We start from the raw sequence: 26,797 nt of genomic DNA, 5'->3' as shown, positions 1-26,797 counted from the left end.
TCATGACCATAGTAAGGCATAAGGCCGCAGTACATATTTTGCGGGTTATTCATGACTCTTTTATATTATGTTGAAATAATTCTGTTCTTTGCTACATCCACTATGGTGACACTACCATGACTAAAATAAGATTGTTTGTTTGCTTCATATTAATTGCTCTTTTAATTAAAATTCTGCAGATGTTAAAACACACCAACATAATATTCAATGATGTGAAAAAAAATGGAAACACATTTAGGATGCACTACTGCTTTTAATTGCTTTTGTTGCCATGATAAAGTTTTAGCAAATGAGTTTTCCTGCTGCAGCAATAGCTAATGGGATATGAGGAGAAGCTGTTCACCTAAACACTGGTTTAAATATTTTGGTGGTTGTATTTTGGAAGTATGTTAGTTCTAATTTCTTTCTAAATTTATATGGCTTCTAAACATGGTGAAATTCTCACTTTTTAGTAAGAAAAAAAACCTACACAACCTCAACTCCTACATTTTAACACATATTAATTTAATATAAACCATGTTGTACTGAGCCCAGGCTCAGATGATTGCAAAGGCAGATAGACCTGCATCTCAAGGCCTACAGGCTGTTTTGACCCTTCTTTTCTAATTCCACCATTGCTTCTCTGTCCTGGGGTGGAATAGTTATGTGCGCAAAGGATGTTGCAATTTTAATCCAAAGAGGCTGCTGCTGACATGGCAGGGAACTTGGCATGGCCATGCTCTCTTGATGTAGAACATGGTCCTGCTAGTTAGGTGGACTGGGCAGGCTGGAAGTTCAGGGACCATTGTCGGAGGATCTGGAGCAGCATCTCACCCACCTCCCCATGGATTGGTTTAGGTGACTAGGGGGTATATTTACCATACTGTGTAAAAAGTGGAGTAAAACATTACCGGTGATGTTGCTCATAGCAGCCAATAAGATGCTTGGTTTGGTTTTCTATGTGTTGAAATCTAATTGCTGATTGGTTGCCCTGGGCAACATCACCGGTAATGCTTCACTCCACTTTTTACAGAGCATGATAAATATACCTCTAGGTGTACAGTTTGTATATGGGTGCAGGGCCATTCAAGTTTGTCACTGGCCCTATGGCCAGTGAATGTTATGGCTATGTAGCTGACTGGTAATATGCAGGAAATGCAAGGGATCCACCAGAATGGAGTGAATTGGTTGCCTGGCAAATATTAAAATTCAGATTTTCATGGTTTTGTTTTTTTTTTAATCACTGCTAAACTCATTTCAGTCATTTATCAAAAGATCTGAATTGAAAAAGCACAAATGAAAAAAGTTGCAGTGATTTTTTCATAGTTGCATGAAAACCACAACCAGCGTCAAAAAAGCCCCCAAAACCTCTAAAACCATGAAGCAAAGAAAGTTTTTCCAGTTGCAAAAAGGGACATTGACTTCTACAGTTTGTGATCTCAACAGTTTTTAGATGGCATATTTTTGCATTCGGCTTTGTGGTTTTGTTGCATAATAGATTGTGAAAAAAAACACATTTTTTTATATGTCTAAATCATATTTTGGAGTAAAAAAATCTAAAAAATCAGGCATTAGTAAATGGCCACCCCTAGTTTCAGTAAAATCGAGAAACAGGCAATATTTCCGAAGAAACAGTTTCCTAACAGGATACATCTCATCACCTTGTGGTCATTTACAGATCCTGTGATGCTCTATTTACTCTGCTCTTTTATCCCCTGTGGTGGGTTTTTAACAAACTGGAATACTGTCTGAATTTAACAAGACCATTAGGAATGGCATGTTTAAAAGTGCCTCTGTATGAAAAAAAGTATATACCCCAACTTGCTGCTGCTTCTTCTACAAATTAGAGCTGAGAAAGATGTAGGTTCCCTAGTTTCTGATGTACTAATTGGGTCTTCACTCCCCTGTCCTTAAGGAAACTGCAATAGATGTTTGTGTGCATTCCCTTAGGCCTGAAGGAAATGTGACATCAGAAGGTCATTTAAACAGGCCAAGAAGGCAGTACTTGAAGTAAGCAATTTTTCTTTCTTATTTGTGCTAACTTTAGATATGTAGCCATTTTCAAACTGACTCTCTTGGTAATAGCAATATGATTGTACAGTAATAGAAATTTTACTTAAATATCACACATTACATTATTGCTGGTAGTAAGTTGTTGCTATTTTCTGCCATAATAATTCAACAATTAATTGTCCTCCCTCATGATTTCCCCCACATGTTTTTCTTGGTGACACCCTCACCTTGTCTCCATGTGATGAATGTTGGGATGCTGCTAGATGACAAGATATTACATCTACTTGTCCTTGTGTGAATTTCATAAAAGAAAGGCTTTTCTGATAAAAACATTTCAGCAGTCAATAATGTTTTCATTCCTGTACTGTACTCTCAGATAGGTTTGAAGGTATAAAGTATAAAGTCTTTTGACCACTGAAAATATTCATATTCCAGAAATTCCCTCTCAACAAACTGTTGATGAATTATTCCAATATGTTCTATACAAATGGCTGTAAAAATGTTTTGTCTATAGATTTTTTATATTCCTCCTTCACTGATGTCTGAAGGCAGAATAACATAGATTACAGGTCTTATTTACATAATTTGCAGTTGATATCTATACTAATTTTGAATATTCAGCGGTGTAGAAGAAGAGATGAGGAACACGTATACTATTCACCTGCCTGTTTCTTTTATATGTGACTGTCGCTAAAGGTGAAAAGGCCCTAAAATGTATTATCCTCTAGACACATGGCCTAGTGAGAATGGTAATAAATAGCTAATAGAAAAGCTCAGTTACTTTGACCTTGCCTTGTGCAATTTTATCATAAGTCTTATATAGCCTTCTCAATATTAGTATATTACTGTAATAATAATCTCCTTTCTGTAAATGGCAAACAAAATAAATAGTGTATAATATAATTATATTTCCTTTTTAGCATTATTAAGAAAAAGCCATTTAATTGCCCTTTCTCTATAATGATAACATTTAATTTCCTGGATTCATTTTGCCACTTGTCTTTGGCCTCTCTCTCGACTCTTAATATCTTAATTATGAACAGATTTTTCTGAAAATTCTACTACAGGTATAGGATCCATTATCCAGAATGCTCGGGACCAAGGGTATTCCGGATAAGGGATCTTTCCGTAATTTGGATCTCCATACCTTAAGTCTACTAAAAAATCAATAAAACATTAATTAAACCCAATAGGATTGTTCTGCATCTAATAAGGATTATTTATATCTTAGTTGGGATCAATTACAAGGTACTGTTTTATTATTACAGAGAAAAAGGAAATCATTTTTAAAATTTTGAATTATTTGATTAAAATGGAGTCTATGGGAGACAGGCTTTCCGTAATTCGGAGCTTTCTGGATAATGGGTTTCCGGATAAGGGGTCCGATACCTGTACTACTAGTGGTGAATGGGTTGTTTTATTCACACATGCACAAACTCTTCAGCTGAACAGTTGCCTTCGCTTTATGGGAAATTTATTCTTAACTATGAAACGTATCATAGGTAAATATGAGGTGATTTGGCAATTACATTCAGTGAAACTAAGGAACAGAAACCAAATCTAAATTGCAAATAAATGAATTAAAATATAAAGAGATAAATATTTCTATACATTCCATGTTGGAAGTAGAAGTGCCTACTTACACCAGTGAGCCAATCATTCCAGTTAACTAAAGAGTGCACTAAAACCCTGCATTAAATATGAGACTGCTTATAATATTCCTGTCAATTAACACTGAAAACCCAGTAAACAAAATATGCAAATAATTAATTTTACTTAACATATATTTTGTTTTCTTTGAAGCAGCGCTCCTTCTGTTACTTAGATTGCTTTTGCTTTGAGCTTTGTCTACAGTCTAGCAATTATAATTTGCATTAAACTGCTGTTAAAGGGACAGTATACACCCCATTTTAAAAAAAAAAAAACTATTTAGTCAAATTGAGATTTTAAATTATTTTTTTACTTTGTGTCCCGTAAAATAAGTTTTATTTGGTAGCAATTTTTCATTTGAATTTTTTAATAATAAGGTAATATTCACTTTTTTTCTAATTCAAAGTTATTCAGGAAACAATACGTAGTTTCAACCTTTCCTTTTCCTATAAAATATTTGAGACATTGGTATTTAACATAATTTCTACATCACTTTCACGCTGCTGCCTCTTTTGATATTCCCTGATATATATCTAGTTTGTAATTTCACTACTATAGACAACTGTATTGCACCCTTAATGCACTTTATGTAATCATTTACAATTGTTATTAGGCCACTAATTGAGAGGAGATAATGTAATTAAGAAAATACATTATAAGTGCTTCACAGTGTAGTTTAATGATCAGACAAATGAATATAGCCTATATATAACCAGTTGGTAGAAACATTAATATATTCTGCAGCATGATTGCTTAACTGCATCATTAAGGAACCTTTTATTCCTCTTCCACTTTGTCTTAATAAATGTATTAGCATTTGTTCGCATATGTTTGATAATGCTTTAAAGTGGAAACACACATTAAAACAATACAACCTTGTTTTCAAAAAAAGTTGGGACATTGTATAAAATGTAAATAGAAAGAGAATTTAAACCCTATAGGCTTAAGGCTGCCAGCAATGTTAGTTCGCGGGTGGGGAGGGCGAGCGGATAGCTAAACCCAAACCCTCCCACAACCAGCAAGTGATGTGCCGAGATTGGCCCAAAGCCGCGGGCCCCGTTTGTATCAGGTTGGCCCACACATCACTAGTTCCAAACCTTATGATTACATTAAAAATCATGAAGAGGCCGCATATTATTTTAAATTGTTTATTTTTCAAAAAGCACAGGTTTTGGGTGGAGTTCTCCTTTTATTACAAACAGTACAAAGACAACATATCAGATATTGAAACCCAGAAATTGTATTGTTTTCTGAAAAATATATAAACGTTTGTAATTTGATGCCGGCAACACATTTAAAAAAATTTGGTAGAAGAGGTGTCTACTGTGCATGCCTAATTGATTTCCATTGGAGCAGAGGCAGAAAGCAAGTGCGGTAAACACCACTTGGGCCAACTTCACAGTCAGAGGAAAAGGAAAGTACAGTAAAGAAAAGGGGGAAGAGAAGTAGACTAGGAAGTAGCTGGGAGAACTGAAGGTAAACTGCTTGTGATACAGAATCTACATGAAACTAAGTGCAGAGAAAGGTATATCATTCTTGGGGCTGTATAGAGTCATTTTAGAAAAGATAGGTTTACTTATTTTTTTAAGTACAGTGCTCCGATGAGCCTGGCAGTGCTGTACCCCTGGCACAAGGTGCAGAGGTCACCCTGTACAGGCCATTGTATGAGCCCCATGAGCTACAATGTTGTGCCCTTTTGTGGTCTTGCACATGAACCTGGGGTAGTGGTAAATGATACACTCACGGAAAATAATAGTTTGGCACAAAATGGACTGTTACTGTCAACTGGGGCAGATAACTCGGTGTCCCCTAAGGTACACACACATAAATCCTGTATTTTTGGGATCATTTTCTTTAAATAAAACTCACTCTAAAACACTGGGAAATAAACAACATGTTACACATTTTGTTTTTAAGCAAATAGGAAAAAGTGTGTTTTTTTCTTTACCCATTGATGAGCTTTAGCCTAAATGGTATTCAATACTTGGATTCTTTCATAGAATTCTTGATATTTTACTTGCAAATCAAGAGGGTCTCCTTAATCCCAATGTGCTGCAATGTGGAACTATTATCTCAGCTGTGCTTTAAAACCTACTACATGAACTGTAAAGTATTTTGTTTACAATGCACCCTACCCCCAGAGACAGTGTGGGGTGCATAAAAGTGATTGGTGCTTCAGTGCAAATTGTACTCATGTATGCATCTGCTTTGTAAGGTGCATACATATAGGTGGCCTGTGTGTGTGTGTCTACGCCAATGGTGCACAGCTAAAAGCATCTCCAGGTCTAGGGTCAGGTGCTTTGCATATGCTAAATATATTGCACCCAGTCTTTTGTAAATTAGCCCTAATGTTTAACCTATAATACGATGTAAATTATGCAGAGGTCAGTTGAGGAAATAAAGGTACAAGGTAGGAGAACAAAAGTAAATTAGTAAACGTGCAGAACTCCGCTCTAAAGTAACTAACTAGCTAGCCAAATTGTGGAATGGCAAGAGTTTATGGATGACAGCATTGAGGTGATGGCTATAAAGCCTGTTTTAGGACATAAAGCAACCATGCCTATTTCGCAGTACACATAAAGAGATGGGCTGTCAAAACATGTGATGAAGAATCCAGAAAAATAGATAGCTTGAGAGAGCAGCAAGGCTAAGAATAATTCACCAGATGGGATAAAAAAGTGCAATCTCTGGAGACAATTCCTCACCACATGTTTTCAGCAGAGACTTTTCTCATCATTTAAGGTTTACTAAATGCTATATATAAACAAGCCATGGCCATGTGTGCAAAGATGTCCAGAATAGGCTATTATTTTGTGGACAGCACATTTTGTATGTGACTTTTTCTGCCTATTTTTCTTTTGAAGTAGTATTTTCTGACTGTGTTTTCTTGATGTTAGTTGTGTGTTACAGGCAGCAACCCAGTCTAATGTAAGCCTTACAAATCAATGGCAACCACTGAAAGATAAACTATGGGGTAAAATTTTGTGGATGTAATTTTGCCATGGTAAGTCTCTGCAACAAAACAAGTCAAACTTGTCAAAAGTTTGACCAGGTCCTCCTTACAGTTTTTTTGGAGAATAAACCCAGCAATGTTACAGAGAGCCCTCATTGCTGAGGCTTCTAAGCATGATCCTGTTCTTTGGGCCAATGACCACAATTATGAATAAGGATATTGCAAACCAGTCGGAAATATCAGTTCATGCTTCACTGCTGCAGCCTGGTACATATTTAATCTACTGCACTGAGGTCAGAAACCTCTATTTTCAGTAAAAATAGCATGGCCTTGATTTCACAGTGTTGAGCTTCATTCCAGTTCACATTTGGCGCCAAACTACTCCACAAGTCAGTCAGAGAAGGCCAAAAGAATGACATAATTCGCAAACAGCAGTGATGTCATTTCTCATGTGATGGCACACAAGGAGATTTGTTGCCCGCTTGTGAGGAAACTTGGGGTGATTTGAACTGCTGTGTATGTTTTCCCACCAGATATTCATTTATTGCCAGTGGAAAAGCATTCTGGGGAGATTAGTTGCCCGTGGCAGTAAAGATTTAACCGTGGGCGACCAATCTCCCCATGTGCCATCACCCTTAAAATTTCTTAGCAGCATTTCTTGTAAACGGTATCATTGGCATGTCCATTTTATTAATGTCCCACAAAAAAATCTAGACAGCTGGGAGTTATGTGATACTGGCTGAATGTACCCATTTAAATTGAGAGAATCAGATAACATGAAATCTAACACCGAGTGAGCCTTTGAGCTTTGTACATTTTACCGTTTTTCATTTTTTATTATTAAAATGTCAGATTCTCTGTGTGTATTTTACATCACACGTTTTATGCTTGAAAAGCTGAAATGGCAGCCAGAGAGAGCAAACAGTGGATCCTGTGGGAGAAGGGTTTCTTGTGTAGTTTGATTGAGATTGTGCGCTCCAAATCCCACCCAGTAAGACCTCATGAAATCACACTGTGCCAATGAGCAACCCTTTTTCTGCTTCTCTGCTCAAGGGAGTCAGTGCAGCATAATTGCATGGGGAGCTGCTGCTGAAGCAACATTTTACAGTTCTCAGTCACTGAGGTGCAGATTAAAGAACCAGTAACATATAAAAGAGATTTAATCATGTTCTTTATACATAATGTACACTAGGGGCAGATTCATTCAAACTTAAACTGGTGAATACTCATTGATTCAAAATACCTTGAATGTAACAGTTACTAACTTTACTGATTACTGCTCATTAACATAAGATTGCTAATCACTTAACTTGTTAATTATTTATCAACAGTATAAGTAAAAATTGTAGTGTTACAGAGGCAACACAGTCAAACATGCTGTGGTTAAGAAAGGTGGCTGGCCATACATGAAAAGATACACTCATTTTGGGAGGTTGCCAAACGAGCCCATCTTTCCCTAATACGCTCACCTAAGGTAAGCTAAATTGGACTGATCAGATAGGGATACAGGCTGTCAGGATGAGGACAACATCCACAAGCCAATGCAGCCTGTCTGAGGGACCCATACATGGGCAAATAAGCCAAATTGGCAGCTTATATCTGCCCATGTATGCCAGAAAGTGGGGACCAGCTAGGCCAAAATTCTGCACCATTAATTATTTTGAATTTTAAATCGGATTGGTTGATCTGTTAGATCTCTTTGTAAATAGAGACTCAAGCAGGTTAAGGTCACTGGATGACTTTCTATACTTTGAAAAGGGCCTGTTATTCTGCCTTTTGTCTTCTAGCTGATTAACTGTTTAGCAGTTGCACCAAACTTTATATTGTCACATTGATTGGTAGGAGATTCATGAACATGAAGTCTGGTATTAAATTGACAGAGTTGTATTAAACAATCTGTGTGTTTGTGTCCAGGTATAAATGGATGCTTTGGCATTCCTACTCATGCAAGAAGGTAACTAGTGGATGTATTCATGAAATTTAAATCGGAAGACCGTGGATCTCTATAAATTATGCATTGAAGCACAGCATTTGAATTAGGGATGCAAATAATGAGTTAAAGTAGGCAATCAATAAGAGTAGTGGAGCCAAATGTTTATTTAGTTCTCTTAATTAATATTCACTGGAGACAACACTGAGCAGTGTGTGTAAAGCTATGTAATCATTAGAGCAGCATGGCAGATTTAAATCTGTTATAAATGCCTTTGGGAAATTAAAAAAGATAAAGCTTTAACACACTTTGTATTAACATATATTAGCATTTTTATGGTATATATAGAAATAGAGACTGAGCGTAGGTAACAGCTGAACTTCAAACAGTACTTGAAGCCAGACTTTACATTCATCCATGCTTCACCCACACACCAACAGCAACTTTATATTCCACATTCTGCTCTGCACCAGCAAAGGGTTTCACACAAGGGAAAGCACGGATCACATGGTAGAGCACACAGATGCGCTGAAGACAGTTTCAGGATTTGCTAATGGAAAATCCGAATGCAATTTAAAAGAAAAAGTCAATGTCCTATAAAACAAGGTAGCAGATACATCTGTGTTAATAGTTCTACTTCCAGAACCCTTCTGCTTGTATCCTGTTGCAATTCCGATCTGCTCTTGGCTCCAGTAAAGCTGGCATTTATTGTCTTCACTAAAGATGGCATTTATTGGCTCCACTTAAGCTGATATTTTTTTAAATCTGGCATTCTGGAATTATACTTGCAAGTGAATTGTCAAATTGTAGCTTTGTGGGTGTCTAAAGGTCCCCATACACGTTGAGATTCAACGCGAGCAAGCGGATCTTCACCTGATATCCCCACCTACGGGTCGGTGATATTGGGGAGCGTGTAGGTAAAAAAAAATAATTCGATCGTTTGGCCCTGGGGCCAAACAATCGAATTATATTGGCGGCAATGGGGCAGTCGGTTCGGGGACTGCATCAACGAGCCAATGCGGTCCCCGATCCGGCTGAATTTTCTAACCTGGCCGATCGATATCTGGGCAATTTTAGGCCAGATATCGGTCGGGCAGGCCCCTCGTTTCTGCCCCTACATGGGCCGATAAGGGGGGACCTTAGCTCTTTTCCCATGGAAGCAGGTTTATCAGATCAATTTATGATCCGATTGAATCCCCAATTAGTTAGTGATGAGCAAAATTATTCGCCAGGCATGGATTCCCAGGCGAATTTCTGCGTTTCGCCATTGGCAGATTTATTCACAAAACGGAAGCAAAAATTTGATACAGAAAAATTTGGACACACGCATGTGACAATTTTTTTGACACACGTCATTTTTCACCATTATGCTAACATTTTAAAAGATTTGCAAATGTTTCGGCTAAGTGAAATGGGACAGATTCGCTCATCACTAGTCCTGACAGAAAATCCAGTCTGCTGGCATTCAGGCGGTGCATTGGCTGACGTTCTCTTTTTGTACATTTCAGCACAAGGTAATCAGTGCAATTTGGCAAGAGTTGCTTCATCCCACATGTATTGCTAGGGGATTGGTCCTCAGGTGGGCAGGATATATATGCTGCATTTTGGCCAATATACATAGAAATACACACCATTGTAATTAAATATAGTTTTAAATATGGAAAAATATATGGGCCTTCAGCTGCATATCTCCCAACATCTCTTCTTAAAAAAGGCAACCTGTGTCAGATCGCACATCTCAGATGTGACTATGAAGTCACCCTATTTTCCCACCCACGTTGTTATCAGTATCATAGTTGGAACAATTCATGTACTTTAAGACAGTTGGCAAATTTAATATGAATTACTACATAATAGCTGATTTAATAAGGTTCTGCCAAACAATATTTTGTCATTTAAAGGCTAATAAAGCAGAAAATACATTAAATGACACATATAGCAACTAGTTTTGTGTTTCCAACCTCAATGATAAATTTGCATTCTACGGCCTTCTAAAAAATCCAGCATGGCTTGATTGATAGATAGATTGACAGACAGATATATCTCTTACACCTCTGTATATGGTATGAACTTGCTGCTCCTGCAAACTATTTATTGATTTATCTCAAGAATAATTTACCATAATGTGAGTTACATCTACTGTCAAAACTATATTCTGGATTAAATGCATATTATAAAGAATTTTGTTTCTTTTTTTAATTAGCTTGAATATAATCATTCTGGCACATCTTCCACAGCATTCCAGTATCTTAGTTATGTTAAAAAATTCTGCAACACCACCCCCTCATCAATCTGATGCTTTTCTGTTATTCTGTTATGTGACACATGGAGCCATCTCAGTATCTCTCCAAATGGTCTTTGCCAGTCCCCCAGTCCTAAAAGCAAAGGGACACAAAAGAAAATTCAAAACAATAGGAAAAAAGAAACTTTGCAAACATTGTACATTCCCCCCCTAAAACTGCTCCAACTTGCATCTGCAATCTAAAAATATTTAATAGTTTTAAGCATTTATCAACTACACAGTATTGCATATAAATAGCCTGTCAATAGAGAAGAAAGTATGGCTGTGTCTATCTCTGGCATAATCAAGACATTCTTATATAGGCAAAGACATTTGAAATATGTGATACTAAACGTATATATTAGTTTGTATGTTTTCCGTTTGTCTGTGTAGGTTGCTTCCAGGAACTTTAGTTTCCTGAGAATGTGATAGGGTCCTTAAATTGCAGCCTCCACTGGGGTAGGGACTGATGTGAATGATGTATAATCTCTGTGAAGTGCTGTGTAACTGTTACTAGCTCTATCTAGTCTAATGCAAACAGTATGCCTTACACAACAGTTTTAAACCTATATTTATTCTTTTATGCATTAAGAGCTAAATGTCATTGATCGGCCCACAGTTTATACTTCTTTGTTGCCATTTTTAACTAAACACTTTAGTTGCAGGCAGCTTGCAGAGCAGAGATAGGTCTAACAGGGAATGTAATCACTCACCCAGGACTGAAACATATTCTGTGCATCACAGATTTCTGCTTGGTCTGCCAGAGCCTTCACTTAGTTCTTGTTCTATAAATGTTTTTTAGCCTTAAGGGGTGGTGTTGTATGTGAGCGCGTGTGTGTGCATGTGTGTTTGCAATCTAAGAAAAAGACCTAAGAAAAATGCCTTGTTTCATTTTACTGCTGCTTCACAAATACATGATTGATCTCTGGGACAGTTCTGCAGAATGTCAGCAATGAAATCCCTGTGGCTGACCAACTAGGTACTAGCACACCCACTTAGCCCAAATTCTGTACTACCATTATCATTATCACTGTTCACCTTGGATAGAGCAGTTCTGGGCACCCTTGCAGGGTTCCACTAATAGGCTAGCTATTCAGTTTCTCAAATCAGCACAGTAGGAGAGGAAGGTGGCATATTTGAGATGCTACCAATAGAAGGCACGATAGAAGGCATTCCATAGGACAATGATTAGTAATGAACAAACAGGGTATTTTGCTTTGCCTGAAAGTTAGTGAAAGCAAGGAAATAGTCTCAAAACCATTATCTACATATCGCAATGGCTTTTATTCAAGTACCTTAGTTACCCCACCACATATTTCCAAAATGTACAGGCAGGTTTATTGGCTCATGAAAAAATGTGCCCTACTGCGTGTCAATGTGATAGGGACTTTAAATTGTAAGCTGCACTGGGACACGGACCAATGTGAATATAACCTTTGTAAAGTACTGCAAAATATATGCGAGCTATATAGTTAAATAATAAGTTAAATAATAAGTAACCCTTTCCATCTCTAAAATGACTCTAAGGGGCACATTTACTAATCCACGAACGTCCGAAAAGCGCCTGAATGCGTTTTTTTCGTAATGATCGGTATTTTGCGATTTTTTTGGAAATTGTCGTGACTTTTTTGTAGCCGCTACGACTTTTTCGCAAATTGTCCCGACTTTTTCGTAGCGTTACGACTTGCGCGAATTGTCGCGACTTTTTCGTAGCCATCGTGCCGAGTACGAAAGTTTCGGATTCATTCAAGCTTCGGTATCATGACTTTCCTTGGGCCAGGTTGAAGCTGCAGAGTGCCATTGAGTCCTATGGGAGGCTTCCAAAATCATGCGACAAGATACGAGCAAATTGTAACGGCTACGAAAAAGTCGCGACTATTTGCGCAAGTTGTAACAGCTACGAAAAAGTCGCAACAATTTACGAAAAAGTCGTAACAGCGACGAAAAAAATCGCAAAAAATACGAAAAAGTCGCAAAATGTTTGTTTTCCCATCTGAATTTTTCCCATTTGGATTCGTGGGTTAGTAAATCAGCCCCTAAGTAGTTGGCAGCATAACATACTTTCCCCAGCACCCTGGTAAGTTATTCTGGAAGCTGCATAGAGTCTTTTCAGTGATCAAGTGATTATATTAAAACCCTATGCTATATAAAATCAACAATAAATATAATTGTTATAATAGTTTACAAACAGAATTATTAATTTAGAATGTATAAACAGTACTTATATCTATTCAAAGCACATGAACTCTCTAATTAATCAAATTCAATAATGCTCAACTTACTGAATTACTGAAAATGAAAGTACAAACGAGATGGGATGATAAATGATGAACTACTGAAGACAATGACAACTATGACTAGAATATAAAACAAATGCAGAGAGCACACTCCAAGAATTCTGTCTTACTGGAATAACACTAGGTAAAATTGCACTTAATTGAATTAAAATAGAACCTAAAAACTATAGTTTAAGTCCACAGTCTAAAAAGGTTAGAATATAACAAGTTTAAGGAAAGTGAAATACATTAAGCGGTGTGATTCTGTCCCCAGTGTCACCCAATTCTTTTTTGCGCTCCTACAGGGGCAAGAAGGGAACAAATTGCTATTTCAAAGAGTACAACTGTGCTTTCAAAAAATAAAAATTGTCGGTGAACTTTGTATAAAATACTTTGTATAAAATACTACAAAAAGCTTTAGTTCCTAATTGTTGCTCTGTGCTGCAACCAAATACAATTGTAGAAATCCAAAAAATAGGAAAAAAGCTTCAGCAGGTTTGCTGCAAAATATTTATTGTGGGTAGTGGTAGCACTGTGTTACCAATACCCACAATAAATGTTTTGCAGCAAACCTGCTGAAACTTTTTCCTATTTTTTGGATTTCTACAACTGTGCTGTATGCACTAGAAGAACAGAATTTACAGTTTAAAAAACAGAATTTTCAATTTCAGTTTCTCAATCTCATAAATGGGACGTCTGGGGTGTCAGGACCCATTGCCTCTTAATGTATATAATTTATTTGGGGCCAAATTTCTTAGTGTATTTTTTTCAAGTTTTTATTTAGCATTTTTAAGCACAAACAAAACATACAACATAAAAGATGAAAATAATAAATGGATTATGGGTAACAATTAACATTACAGTTATAAAACATTGTTTCCTGAGTAGTAGTAGTAGTTTATGGGCAGTGTACACTCTATACCAGAAACATTATATAGAATCAACTACATACAGTTTCAAATACAAAGTCTGGTATATCAAGTAACAAACCCCTTATATCTATAAATTTGTCAGGGCAGCAATGAGTCAAGTACACTGATTACTTTTTTTCCATAGAGCCAGAGTGTGTGTGGGTGGGGGTGGGGGGGGGGTGAGGGCTTTCTACTAGAAAAGCAGAATAGCTTTTTTGCATAGAACATCAGTGGGTATGTATGTATGTATGTATGTATGCATGCTATAGCAGACAACTCTGGAAATTGGATATTTGGTTCTTATTGTATTTAATGTATTTGGGCTGTCAGTATCCTCTGCCTCTCACAGTATTTAGAATGTGGGGATGTTGTACTTTGAAGTCACTGTACCACTATTTTAAAGTGTGTGTAAAACCTCTACTGCACAAGCTCACTCAGAGAATCTAATGGCACAGTGTAATTAAGCTAACAAAATCAGTACTTGTCCCCAAAATGTGCATTAGGGCATTTTAATAACCACCCATACTAGCAATGTTAGGGCTGTGGCACACTGGGTGTAATGTCCCCAGTGGGTCAGTGGAAACTAAAATGTACCTTTACCATGCCTGGTAATATTAAATAAAAAACAGGACTGTTTTAATAAATGGGGAAATGGGGCATATGCCCAGGGCACACCAGGACAAGAGGACCCACCATCAAACTTTTCATCTGGTATAATAATTGACAGAAGCATCCTGCAGAAATGCCAGACATGGCAGAGCCCCCATTTTAATCAACTGGAAGCATCACAGCATGGTTATTTTAATTTAATTTTTTTTCTTTTTGCTTTATTGTGGTATACTCATTTTCTTATTTATCTGTTACTATGGCTGTTGGTCCAGAGTCAAGGACTCTCCATCTCCATCTCTCCAGCCCAAAAAAGAATGGTTTTCTTTACTAATTTGCGCAAATTAGGGGCCACAATGGGGTTGTGTGGTGGAGAAAAACAGATTGCACCTGGCAAAAAGGTCCAGGGGCCCACCAATAAAATCATGAGCCTGCTAGCATTTCAAAAGCGAAGGCAAAGGGCAGTGAAAGGTGGCCCTGACACTATATTAAGTTAGGGTAAAGAACTTGATCGCAAACAAAAATTGCATTTGTTCATTTAATTTCCACTGAGTGTGTAAAAAAAAATAAAAAATTAAATTGTTTGAATATTGAAAATATACATCCCATTAATTTCTGTGAGCTCAAGGGGTTTTATGCAATATTTTTTCATTTAAAGATACATCTTGAAAATTCACAATCATATTTTTGTGCTTTTCTTTTTCTTAACAAAGTGCTCTCCCCAATAATTTCCATTTTTATTAAATCTCTAAAATGATTTTGCAACTCTGTGCAAGTGTAGAAATGATCTTGTAGGTGTCTGGCAGAATTGTTCTTTAGGTCATGGGCACATGGAGTTTTGCTTCGCTTCTCTCAGCATGTGTTTTTCCTGCAGGCTAAGAGGAGCAGATCTGCTCCCTTCTGCATCCCTGTGTATTTGCACTGAAAAGTACAGCTTCCTCTTAAGTGTAGGCACACAGAACAGAGTGGAGGTCAGCTTATAAATGCCTGCTTTCTCGATTTCAGGGCCAACCTGCTCTGCTGCGTGTTCCTGCACTCAGGTGGAAGCTGTACTTTTCAGTGCAAATACACAGGGATACGGAAGGGATCGGATCCAGTTCTCTCAGCCTGCAGGCATATGCTCCATTTGCCCAGGGCTTTACTGTTAGCTTTGATAAAAGCTTCCTTATCTGTGACGATAGCCAAAACTTTGCATGAACACTGGCCACCAATTATCATTCACAGTCTAGTTCTTAGTAACAGAAATCTCACCTAAGGTTTCACTGAGGTCATTTCTGTGGCATTAGTGCAGTTTATCTTAAACTCATTTTCTTATCTATATTCTTAGGAAAAATGTTCACAAACCTCAAACTCACTGCCAGTGGGTTAAAACCAATGGTCCAATTACCATAAATGGAGGCTAGGGGAAAATGGGGGCCCAGACCATCCTTGGGGTCTGTTGCATAGCACCACTTTGTGCCCCACAGAGCAAGCACACATGGGCACAGGGGTGTAGGTGGGCTTCGGCATTGCTTCGAATGTGAAATCACTCATAGAACATAAATTGCGATCCTCGTTTTCACACTCTTCACAGTGTTATTAACTATTTATGTGAATTGTTAACAAATCTGTGCATTTTGTTTTATTAATACCAGACATATAGCCAAATAACTACAGCACACAGACACACACCCTTTTTAAAGAAATGCAATTTATTCCAATTCATTTTTGCAGGAGAAATGTATTTAGCAGACAACAGCCCCCTCTAGTGACTTTACTGTAAATTTCTATGGCAGAGTGGTCTGTGGCAGCTCTGAAAATACACTCTAAAAAGAAATAACAAAGTATTATATTTCATTGTTATTTAATGATTAGTTATTTTCACCCTCAATAATAATAATACTTATACTTTCCACTGTGAGTAAAGTTTATTTTTGGCATGTATCGTTTATGTGCTAAAGGACGTACATACATGTGATTTAAAAAAAAAAATTAAATAAATAAATAAATAAAAAAAATATCTGGGAATCCGGTGAGGATGGTATTCCCTTCATTGAGCATAAGTAACAGTATAGGCATAGGTTTTCAGGAAGTAAAATGCTTTGCCACAAAATGGCATTCATTTCTCAGTGTGACCAAAATACAGTAGATAATTCTTAGAACAGTGACTAGTATGTGAGCAGTGAGGGGGGGGGAAATATCTGGAACAATTAAACCATACCTCCCAAAAAATGGAAAGAGGGACAAAAAGAAATGTTTTGACCACAACTGTTTTTGTGGCACAGCCTCTAAATACCACTCCCATTTTATAAAATTTGGCAGGTTATTTAAAGTTTGAACACATTTCTGGGGGTTTTGGGGTGTTTTATGTTTAGCTTAGACCAGTTTAGCTTATTACTTAGAATTGTATCTAAGTGCAGGTGTACCTTGTTAAGATTTCTGGGCTCTCTGCCAAAAGCTACATTTTAATTAAGTTTGAGAAACATTGTATCTTTTTAAGCATTCAGTGCAGGTTTAGTGCAGGAGATCAAAGGAAAATGAGGAACTTTTCAGTAAGAATTTGGGACTGTGGGCTGAGCTGTTAAAAGAGGGACTGTCCTGCGAAAATCAGGACAGTTGGGAGGTATGATTGAACAACCAACAATATGTTTGCACAGGTAGTAGAGCATTCCATTTTATACAAAGTTGAACTCTCCTATAGTGTTTACTCCTAAAGGTTTACTTAAGACTAATGTGAACAAGGCACCGAGGGAATACACCCTCGGGTACTGAGAGAGCTAGGTTCAGTTTTACAGTGGCCTCTGTCTCTGATATTCTCAGACTCGCTTTCATCAGGTATGGTACCTAGGGATTGGAAGAAGGTGAATGTCCTGTATTTAAAAAGGGATTAAGATCTCAGCCTGGCAATTATGGGCCAGTAAGTTTGACATCCGTGGTCAAACTTACTGACTTGTTAAGGGATCACATACAAAATTATGTTTTGGAGAATAACATTATGGGCAGTAATCAGCATGGCTTTATGAAGGACAGGTCATGTCAGACCAATTTGATTGCTTTTTTATGATGAGGTTAGTAAGAAGCTGGACAGTGCGGGTGCAGTAGATGTTATCTATTTGGATTTTGCCAAAGCATTTGATACCGTTCCCCCAAATAAACTGTTTTCTAAACGGAGGTCTTTTGGTCTTAGTGAAGTAATTTGCACATGGATAGGAAACTGGCTACAGGATTGGGTACAGAGGGAGGTTGTTAATGGTACATTCTCTGAAGCAGTAGCTATGGTGGGCTTTGCACCCCCCCAGTCCGACCCTGCAATTATGGGAGGTTTGAACCAATGGAAAACAAGGAGGGCCACAGAGATTTTGTGAGGGCATATGACCAAGAATATACACATAGTGGAAAAATAATTTGTGTCTGGGTCTCAAAGCGTCAGCTATGAACCAGTGGTTGTTCCATCCCTGGGGTGAACATCCCTGTCCCACGTATAGCATTACAACTCTGAGTGTCATGCATTAGATTCTAATGAAAATGTCAAGCTTGCATCTGTTCTGTATAACCCCTATGGTATAACAGAGCCTTTATAACTAGTAAACTGATTTATATACAAGATAATATAGAAACTGCTTGAGATCATTTTGCCATCTACTGGAATTCTTCCCCTTTCCATTATGTACTTGTACTTTTTATTCAGCATCCATCTGCCTAGAGGACTTCCAATTTTCAGGAGGTTTGAAAGCTTTCCCTTTTAGAATGTCTCTGAAGCCGCTCTTGTTTCATCCTAATTATCATGAAAAAAAGGTGATAATGTTATGGGAACTACACTGAAGTGGAGCCTGCAGTCAGTAAAGTCATTTAGTAATGAAGGAATGGATTCCAGCAGAGGCAGCTAGCTCACATTTCTCGCTGCTCCCTGCCAGTGCAACTGGTACATTTATATTCATTGGCAGAAGATCTGTAGGCAGATAAATAAATCTGTGGCTCCCACAAGGGCTCCCACAAAATGAACATTGGAGTTTCAATAGGTTACAATTATTTTTTCATATCACAATGATGTGTCCTGCTCTTTAGGATATCAGAAATACCTCTTGTGTTACCTCTGAAAAGCCTCTTTTCATTCTTTTGCACTTTAAAAGTACCAGTAATGGTAAAGTTTCATTTGTATCTGTTATTACTTTATAAAAATGTATAAAGTCAAGTTATAGAAATTTAAATTCTAAAAATGTTGCCATAAATAATGGGAATGTACAGGTATGGGACCCATTATCCAGAATGCTCGGGACCTGGGGTTTTCCAGATAAGAGGTCTTTCCGTAATTTGGATCTTTTACCTAAAGTCTGCTAAAAACATTATTTAAACAGTAATTAAACCCAATAGGATTGTTTTGCCTCTAATAAGGATTACTTATATCTTAGTTGGGATCAAGTACAAGGTCCTGTTTTATTATTACAGAGAAAAAGGGAATCATTTTTAAAAATGTGAATTATTTGGTTAAAATGGAATCTATGGGAGATGTAATTCGGAACTTTCTGGATAATGGGTTTCCGGATAAGGGGTCTGATACCTGTACATGTTTTATCAATGGGTGAATGTTATAACTCACCATTTGATAAATACACTTATAAAAACATAGGAGGAATGAATGGAATGTGGGGGAGTTTTTTTTATGAATTAAGCTCTAAACTCACATGTTGATAAATTTGCCCCTTAAAATGCACTCTAATCTGAAGCCTTCTTGCTATAATTGTCTTTAATGTGACATTCCACATTCAGTTCATTCAGTGACAGCAATAAAAATTGCTTAGATCAGTGAGATTTTGAACCTTGCTTTATGTCTTTTCCACAAGTGTTGGCATTTAAAAAGGTGGCCTCTTATAATAAAATGCTTCATGAACAATGACTGTGTGGGCGGCCACCTTTTGATCAGCTGAATTAGAGTTTGACTCTTGTCTCCTCTAGGTCCTTCATATAAACCACAGCAGTGCACACATCAAAAGGAATGTAATATCATATATGTCCTTTACTGTATAATGCTTTGCATTCAGATGTATTACTCATAATATTGTGATATATTATTAATCTGAGATATATATTTCAATGCCGTTTATGCTAACATGCTTAAGTCTGCTACAAGATCAAACAATTGCTCTGTGAGGGGTCTGTATACTAATGCTCTATTCATCCATTTGCATATGTTCAGCTGTTTTTCACTTAAAGTGCTTTAACTCAATATTCAATTGGAAATAAAAATGAATAGAATACATTCCATGTTGCTTATATTTTACCCAGATACTATGGCTGCTGATACTATACATTTGGTTACATTGCATAGGCTTTTAGTGGGAAATGCCATGACGGATATATGGATTTCAAAGTGCTGTACTGGTCAAACTACAGTAAATCTATGATGCTGAATGTCTTTGGGGTAATTAATAATGCACACACAGCAGATAATATATATTTTCTGTATATATATATATATTGTGGGGGTTTTAGCTCTTTTGGTAGAAGCGGCAGCTCCTTTCACACAAGTAAGAGACAGGGACACAGGGATTTCAGCTGATTTCTGGTGTGACAGCAAATAAAAGTTCATACAGCTGATATCCCAAATACAACCAAAAGTAGCAGTCTTGCTGAAACTCAAAAACTGTCCTTTCCAGGGGCACACACAGCCACACATGGGCAGAATAAGCCAACACAGGTAAATGCAGGTTACACTCACTGTCTTTTGTGGTATTCCTGTGCTTCCTCAGAAACAGCTGCACTTCAGGGCAGCATACAGTAGCTGGTCCTTGCTACTAGGCCATCCACCTCTGTGGATAAATATTCCTCCGGCTCTCAGAGGAAAACAGTTCCCAACACACTTTTCCCCAAACAGGAAAAGTTCCACACTGCAGCTCCAGTGTCTCACCTCTTTCCCAGGAGAGAGCAGCCCCCACACTATCCTTGGAGCCACCTTTTAACTCCAGGTGAGGCTATTCAGCGCTTACAGCTGCACAGACCCTTAATTTCACAGCCCTTTGTGCTGCTTCAGGCTAATGCCAGCCGAGGCGTAGGGCGGATATTTTCGGCAAGCGGAAAAGCGCTTGCTGAAAATTCCGCCCTACGCCTCCTACATGTGCCTACACCCGAATGAATGAGATACGCTCAGGTGCAGGCACATATAGCCAATATACTATTATATTGCATTGTCTCGCGTTTTCATGTGTATATCGGCTACATGTGCCTGCACCCGAGCTTATCTCATTTATTCGGGTGCAGGCACATGTAGGAGGCGTAGGGCGGAATTTTCAGCAATCGCTTTTCCGCTTGCCGAAAATATCCACCCTACGCCTTGTGTGGCATTAGCCTCATAGAGGATTCTGGGAGGGATATACTTTCCTTCTATGATTTTCCCAACCATTCTACAATATGTTGTAATACGTGGGCTTAAATATATTGTGACTCTTTAATATATATATATATATATATATATAAAACTGTGCCAATATATTATGCGCTCATGCTTTTAAGACATTGGTGGAAAGCTTAAATATATTACTATAGGCTATGTATTATATTCACACACACAAAAAAAAATAGCATAGAAAATAAAAACGTGATATATGTACATTTGTCCCAATGAGCAATCGATTTTAGCTTTATATAATGCAGGTATGGAATCTGTTATCCAGAAAGAACTGGGATCTGTTGTAATAAATGCTATATAAAAGCTATAATAAAAGCTGTAAACTGAAAAAAATATGCACAAATAAAAATAACAATTTACATTTTGCAATGTAATATTGTTGCAGACTTTAATTGTGCATTTTAATTGCACATTGAGAACTTTTTAGTGCATGCTTGAAGGTGGTGTCATCTTTTGGAGCCAATGCTACCTTCGCCTGGTAATGTTGATATGGTGCTGGGGGGGGGGGGGGGTAAGATCACTCTTCACAAAACTTCACATATATTAAAATACCAACTGTTGCAGCTTTTTATTCTGATGCGGAGTGCACTGCCAATGTGTGAAATTTTGTGACGAGATTTTGTGACGAGATTTGTTCCCTGGCTATGGACTTGGGGCAGGAGCACCTTGGTCAACAGGACCGTTTGGTAAGCATAATGCTTTCTTTTTTGGAAGTGGGTTCTCCCTGGCTGTGAGTTTTTTTTACCTGAGTTCAGGGACCGGGGCAGGTTGCACCTGGACCAGAGGATTTGAGGGGTGAGCAGTTTTTGTGTGGGGGAACCTGTATTGCTTTTTCCAGATACACACCTGTATTTTTAAACTTATTTTCATGTTTAATCTAGCACCTAAACTGTGTGCTGTGGATATATAATTTTTTAGTGAGGTAAGATCACTCTTGCAGTGTAGCAGTGAAGAGTGACTGTAGTTTTTAGATAACAAGTCACATGATTAAGGCCACCTGGGAAACTAAGGACATTGCTAGCCCCTCCTCAAATTTTAAGTTACATATAAAAAAGTGTGTTCATTCTTTTTAAAAACAAATTTGAATGCAGGGTTCTGCTGGAGGATCACTATAAACTGATGCTGTAAAAAGGAGAAGGAAGGGTAAAAACTAAGTAAGCTTTATCAGAAAGGTCTATGTAAATACAACCATAAGCACTCACAGAAATGCTGCACTGAGTCATCTATCAAAAGAAACAGGATTTCTTTTTTTCCTGTTCCAGAGTCTGCGCAGCTCTCTCCTCTCTCCCTTCTCCTGCTTTCCCCTCCCTCAAGAATGCTAAGAACTCCCTCCCCCCCTTTAGGAATGGGGATCTGAGCTATACAGCAGGAAGTTTCCTCATAGTCTTACAAACTGTGCATGTACAGGGGTCTTGGTCTGGGTGCAAGGGAGAGGCATTGTGGGAATTTTGTTTACGGAGCTCAGCATTTTTTTTTCCTATGAGGCTTCTGATCATCTGAAAAGGTGAAATATGGGGCACTACTGAGAGAACTGAAGGTATGCCTGCAGCTTGAGATTAACACTTTATTAGCCTTTCCTTCTCCTTTAAATACACCAAGTAGGATGGTTTTGCCACTAATATGGATTCACACAGTTTAATTCAGATCAAGTACAAGGTATTGTTTTATTATTTCAGAGAAAGAGAAAATAAAAAAAAAATAGAATTATTTGCTTAAATCCTTAAATGGACTTAATGGGGGATGGCCTTCCTGTAATTTAGAGCTTCCTGGATTCTGTATAAGAGATATATAACACAATATTATTAAATAATAACACAAACTATGTTATTCTTGTTTCAGATTAATAAATTGTGCAGTCCTTCCAAACAAAGAATATCCAGGTCGGTGCATAATAAAAGAGAGTTCTTTATCAACAAAAAAGAAATAAAAACTTATATAGACCATGAAGAGACTCTTTCTGGAAAGAGACGGTAGGTCATAAAGAAATATTATATATATCGTTGTTGATGTTGAAAAAGCTTAGTTGCTCTTGATGGGCTTTCATGTATGTACTTCAGTAATATGCCTTTTGAGTGTTGGAGACCAAATGGCAGTGTACATTGATGATGGGGTCTTACAGATGCTTTGCAAAGGGGAAGAATTACCCTTACATCCTATGAATCTCTTTTTTCAAAATTGTACCAGCTGTTGCTTATTGCAGTAGTGGTGTAATTAGTCAGCGCTGCCCCAACAAAAAAAATCCCCCTGCCCACACACTCCCTGCCTGCGTCTCCTGCCCATGGGTAACAGAGGAGCTGGGGGGGGGGGGGGGGTACTGCTTTACAACTATGGTTGGGGGGTATTTACAACTATAGATGAAACAGACCTGAGCTCCCCTATCCTCCGCCCCCCATTAGCATAGTGTCTGCTTCCTCTATGGTTAGAGCATTGCATTCTGGCATTACTAAACCTTAGGGCAGCTGGTAATTCCATGTGCGGCAAAACACTGGGTATTGCCCTGCATCGTATGCTATTGCCTTTAAAGAATAAAAAAGTCTGTACAGGAAACAGAATAGGAATATACATAGTACGTACACAGATAAAAGCTGGCTCACAGTATATGATTTAAGGGCTATTTAATGAGCCGTGCCTTCAGTAAGCCATATGGACATGCTCTCATTACATACCAGCCTGGTTTGAAGTTTTCAGATTTCTGTCATATGCTAACCCTCCATATCACAGCTGAATAAATAATGAATTTCAGTCATAGAATGGGAGGGATGTTGTGAATCCAGGGACTGATACTATGTAATGTAACAGCTGGCTGTAAACTAATCCCTATTAACTAGAGACTGTTCTTATCTTCTTTTCGATGTATATATTTCTTAAGCCTCAAAATACCTTTCATAGACACAGACAATTTATTTTAAAGGTTCAACTTATGTTGCCTTATAAATTCACAATGTACAGGAGATAATGAGGATATGTATAAATTGCTAAGAATGTAGGATTGTAGGAAAAAATGGAGCCTTGTGCATATATTTTACCATAAAAGGTAAAAAAAGGAACAAAAATAGACATAAAATAGAGAAAATGTATTTCTCCATCTTTGTAGATTGTAAGCTCTTTTGGGCAGGGCTCTCTTCACCTCTTGTATCGGTTATTGATTGCCTTATATGTTACTCTGTATGTCCAATGTATGAAACCCACTTATTGTACAGCGCTGCGGAATATGTTGGCGCTTTATAAATAAATGTTAATAATAATAATAATCTTTGTAACATGATATGTGTTTTACCAGTAGTTAGTAGAGCAGAAATAACAGCAAAGAGCGGAATATGGTGAAAGAAGAAATAATGCTGTAGATCAGATAAATACAAAGAAGCTATGTAGATGTTAGACTTCACCCCCACATCTTTGAACAACTCTACAATCAGTCATTTGGAGTCATATGCCTCCTGTGAAACTACCATATTGTTTCCCTTGAATTCCAGCATGGAGTGCTTTTACGAATGCTCATTCTTGGGCAGGTATTAGATACTTATTTGACCTTTTTCACTTAACTGATAGTACAGGGGTGGCTTACTCAGCCATAGATCCACTTCTTTACCAGCTCTGGAGAGTCCAGTATATGACAAATGGCTTTCCTATCCATTGAAGATGTATTTTGCAACCTGAATATTTTGAGCAGTTTTGTGGCCATATAAATATGGACTCATTTATTAAGTAACAAAATGCCATTTTGGTACCTTTTCTGCCATGTTTAACTATGGAATTGCTTAGACTAAACTATTTGCAAGTACTTTACAGACCTTTCACCAAATACATGTCATACACATATACACTATATACACTATGCTTTTTGTAAAAAAAGAAAAATAAAAGAAGAGAAATGAATACCCATGTATGCCACTTTCTGTATATAAAAATAATTTAATAGTCGGTATAATCGTATTTTGTTAATGAAAATTGTAACCTTCATTTTGTTCAGCCACTGCTATTATAAAAAAATCAACTAAAATGTAGGGGATTTTTCTTATAGTTTATTGAAATATAAATGGTTTATTTTATATGCTGATTGGCTGATCCGTCAGTGAATTACTGTATTAGTTTTCTTGTAATAGTTCCGGTCCTATTTAAAATGTCTGAAATAAGCAAGACAGGACACCTTGCCCCCCCCCCCAAAAAAAATTGATTTACATAATATTACACAATGTCTTAATACAGTGCACTTTTTGTCTGACAATAGTGTAGTATTATGTAAATCAAATTTTTTTTTTTGGGGGGGGGGCAAGGTGTCCTGTCTTGCTTATTTCAGACATTTTAAATAGGATCAGAGCTATTACAAGAAAACTAATAATGGCTTACTGAAAAATAAATACAATTATGAATTTGAATAGCAAGGATCCTTGTTCTGGTTCACGCATACTAATAAACTTGTAATGGCAAAATCTATTCTTTTCATAAATAAATGGGCTTATTTATTAATTTTCCATATTGCGAATTTGAACAAACTCACATTTTGAATGCTTGCTTATTTAGTAAGGAAAACTCGTTCAATTGAAAAACTCAAATATCTTAAATTTGCGAGTTTACAAACCCAAACAATTTGAAAATCTCGAATTGAAAATATGACTTGACTTAGCACAACTCCCATTGACTTCTATATAAATTAGCAAGCTTTTACATTTGAGTCTTTATTTTTTTGCACTTAATAAATACCAGACAGTTTTTGAACCATAATTCAAATTGTGTGAATTGTAGCACTAAAAAACTGTACGACAACATTATTATCTTACACAAAGGACTTGCTCATTGATACATGTGTTCTTCTTTTTAGGGAGTTTGTTGCAAAGCTGAAAACATACCGTCATTTCTATGGGGATCTTCCAGCACAAGTGTGCCACCATAGTGCTGTTGTGGAAAATGATACCTTCTGCTGGAACGGACATGAGATAGTAGAGAGGTAACTAACAAGGTTTTGAAATGAATTCAATGCTTTGTGCAATGAGATTGAATACAAATAACTGTGCCTATTAAATAAATATTAGAATTGGGCGTCCCCTGTACAAAATCACAATCACAAATGATCTCCAATGAGTGTACAAAATCATGGCTTACCTGTGATTCGCATGTGACACACCCACCCCTCCTCATTGTGGGTCCCCTGTTTCCTCAGATCACCTTCCCCTGCAGGGTCTGCCCCTCTATTAATAATCCACTGTGCTCAGGGAGCAAAGTCTAAAAATAAGGTTCTATGTTCTGGACTTTGCCATGCCTCATTTTTGGTATTCTGTAAAGTTCCTTATTTTCATACCTGGAAATATATTTATCAGTTGATGCAGGTTGTATGCTTCCCTATATACTGTATGTAGGTATCTATAACTACTTTTAAAGTGCTGCAAAGATACACAGCACTGTGCAATCTTACAATGTACAAAAGTACACACCAGGAGTATTATAATAAATACAATAAATAAGTATAAATACGCAGAAATTAAGTGCCATGTAAAATGTTCTAGTGCCCCAGAAAGTAGAATCTGAATGCTTTCATGGGTTTACTGCAGGTGTTCTGGTTCATTCCAACATTCCAAGACTTGCAGGTAACTTAACTGGCTTTTGATGATACTGACCCTAGTATTTGTGCCTGTGATAGGGAAATTATATCGCAGGTATCAGACCCCTTATCTAGAAACCCATTATCCAGAAAGTTTTGAATAACAGAAAGGCCATCTCCCATAGACTCCATTTTAATCAAATAATTTACATTTTTAAAATTGATTTCCTTCTCTCTAATAACAAAACAGTACCTTGTATTTGATCCCAACTGTGAACAT

The 26,797-nt window shown here is 37.3% G+C and overlaps 1 protein-coding gene across 2 annotated transcripts in view; it reads left to right on the top strand.

Moving 5' to 3' along the window:
• gpc3 (glypican 3) overlaps nucleotides 1-26,797 on the top strand; it is a 243,844-nt gene that overhangs the window by 116,028 nt on the left and 101,019 nt on the right. For both annotated transcript variants that reach the window (XM_002932619.5, XM_031891329.1), the window contains 2 exons: nucleotides 22,821-22,951; nucleotides 25,801-25,926. In XM_002932619.5, the coding sequence (XP_002932665.3) occupies nucleotides 22,821-22,951; nucleotides 25,801-25,926 (257 nt within the window). The remainder of the gene's footprint in view (nucleotides 1-22,820; nucleotides 22,952-25,800; nucleotides 25,927-26,797) is intronic.

The sequence above is a fragment of the Xenopus tropicalis genome, chromosome 8 (assembly GCF_000004195.4).
Source record: "Xenopus tropicalis strain Nigerian chromosome 8, UCB_Xtro_10.0, whole genome shotgun sequence".
NCBI classification, from domain to species: Eukaryota; Metazoa; Chordata; class Amphibia; order Anura; family Pipidae; genus Xenopus; species Xenopus tropicalis.
The sequence above is the reverse complement of the archived record's forward strand: the minus strand, read 5'-3'. Positions and strand labels throughout refer to the sequence as shown.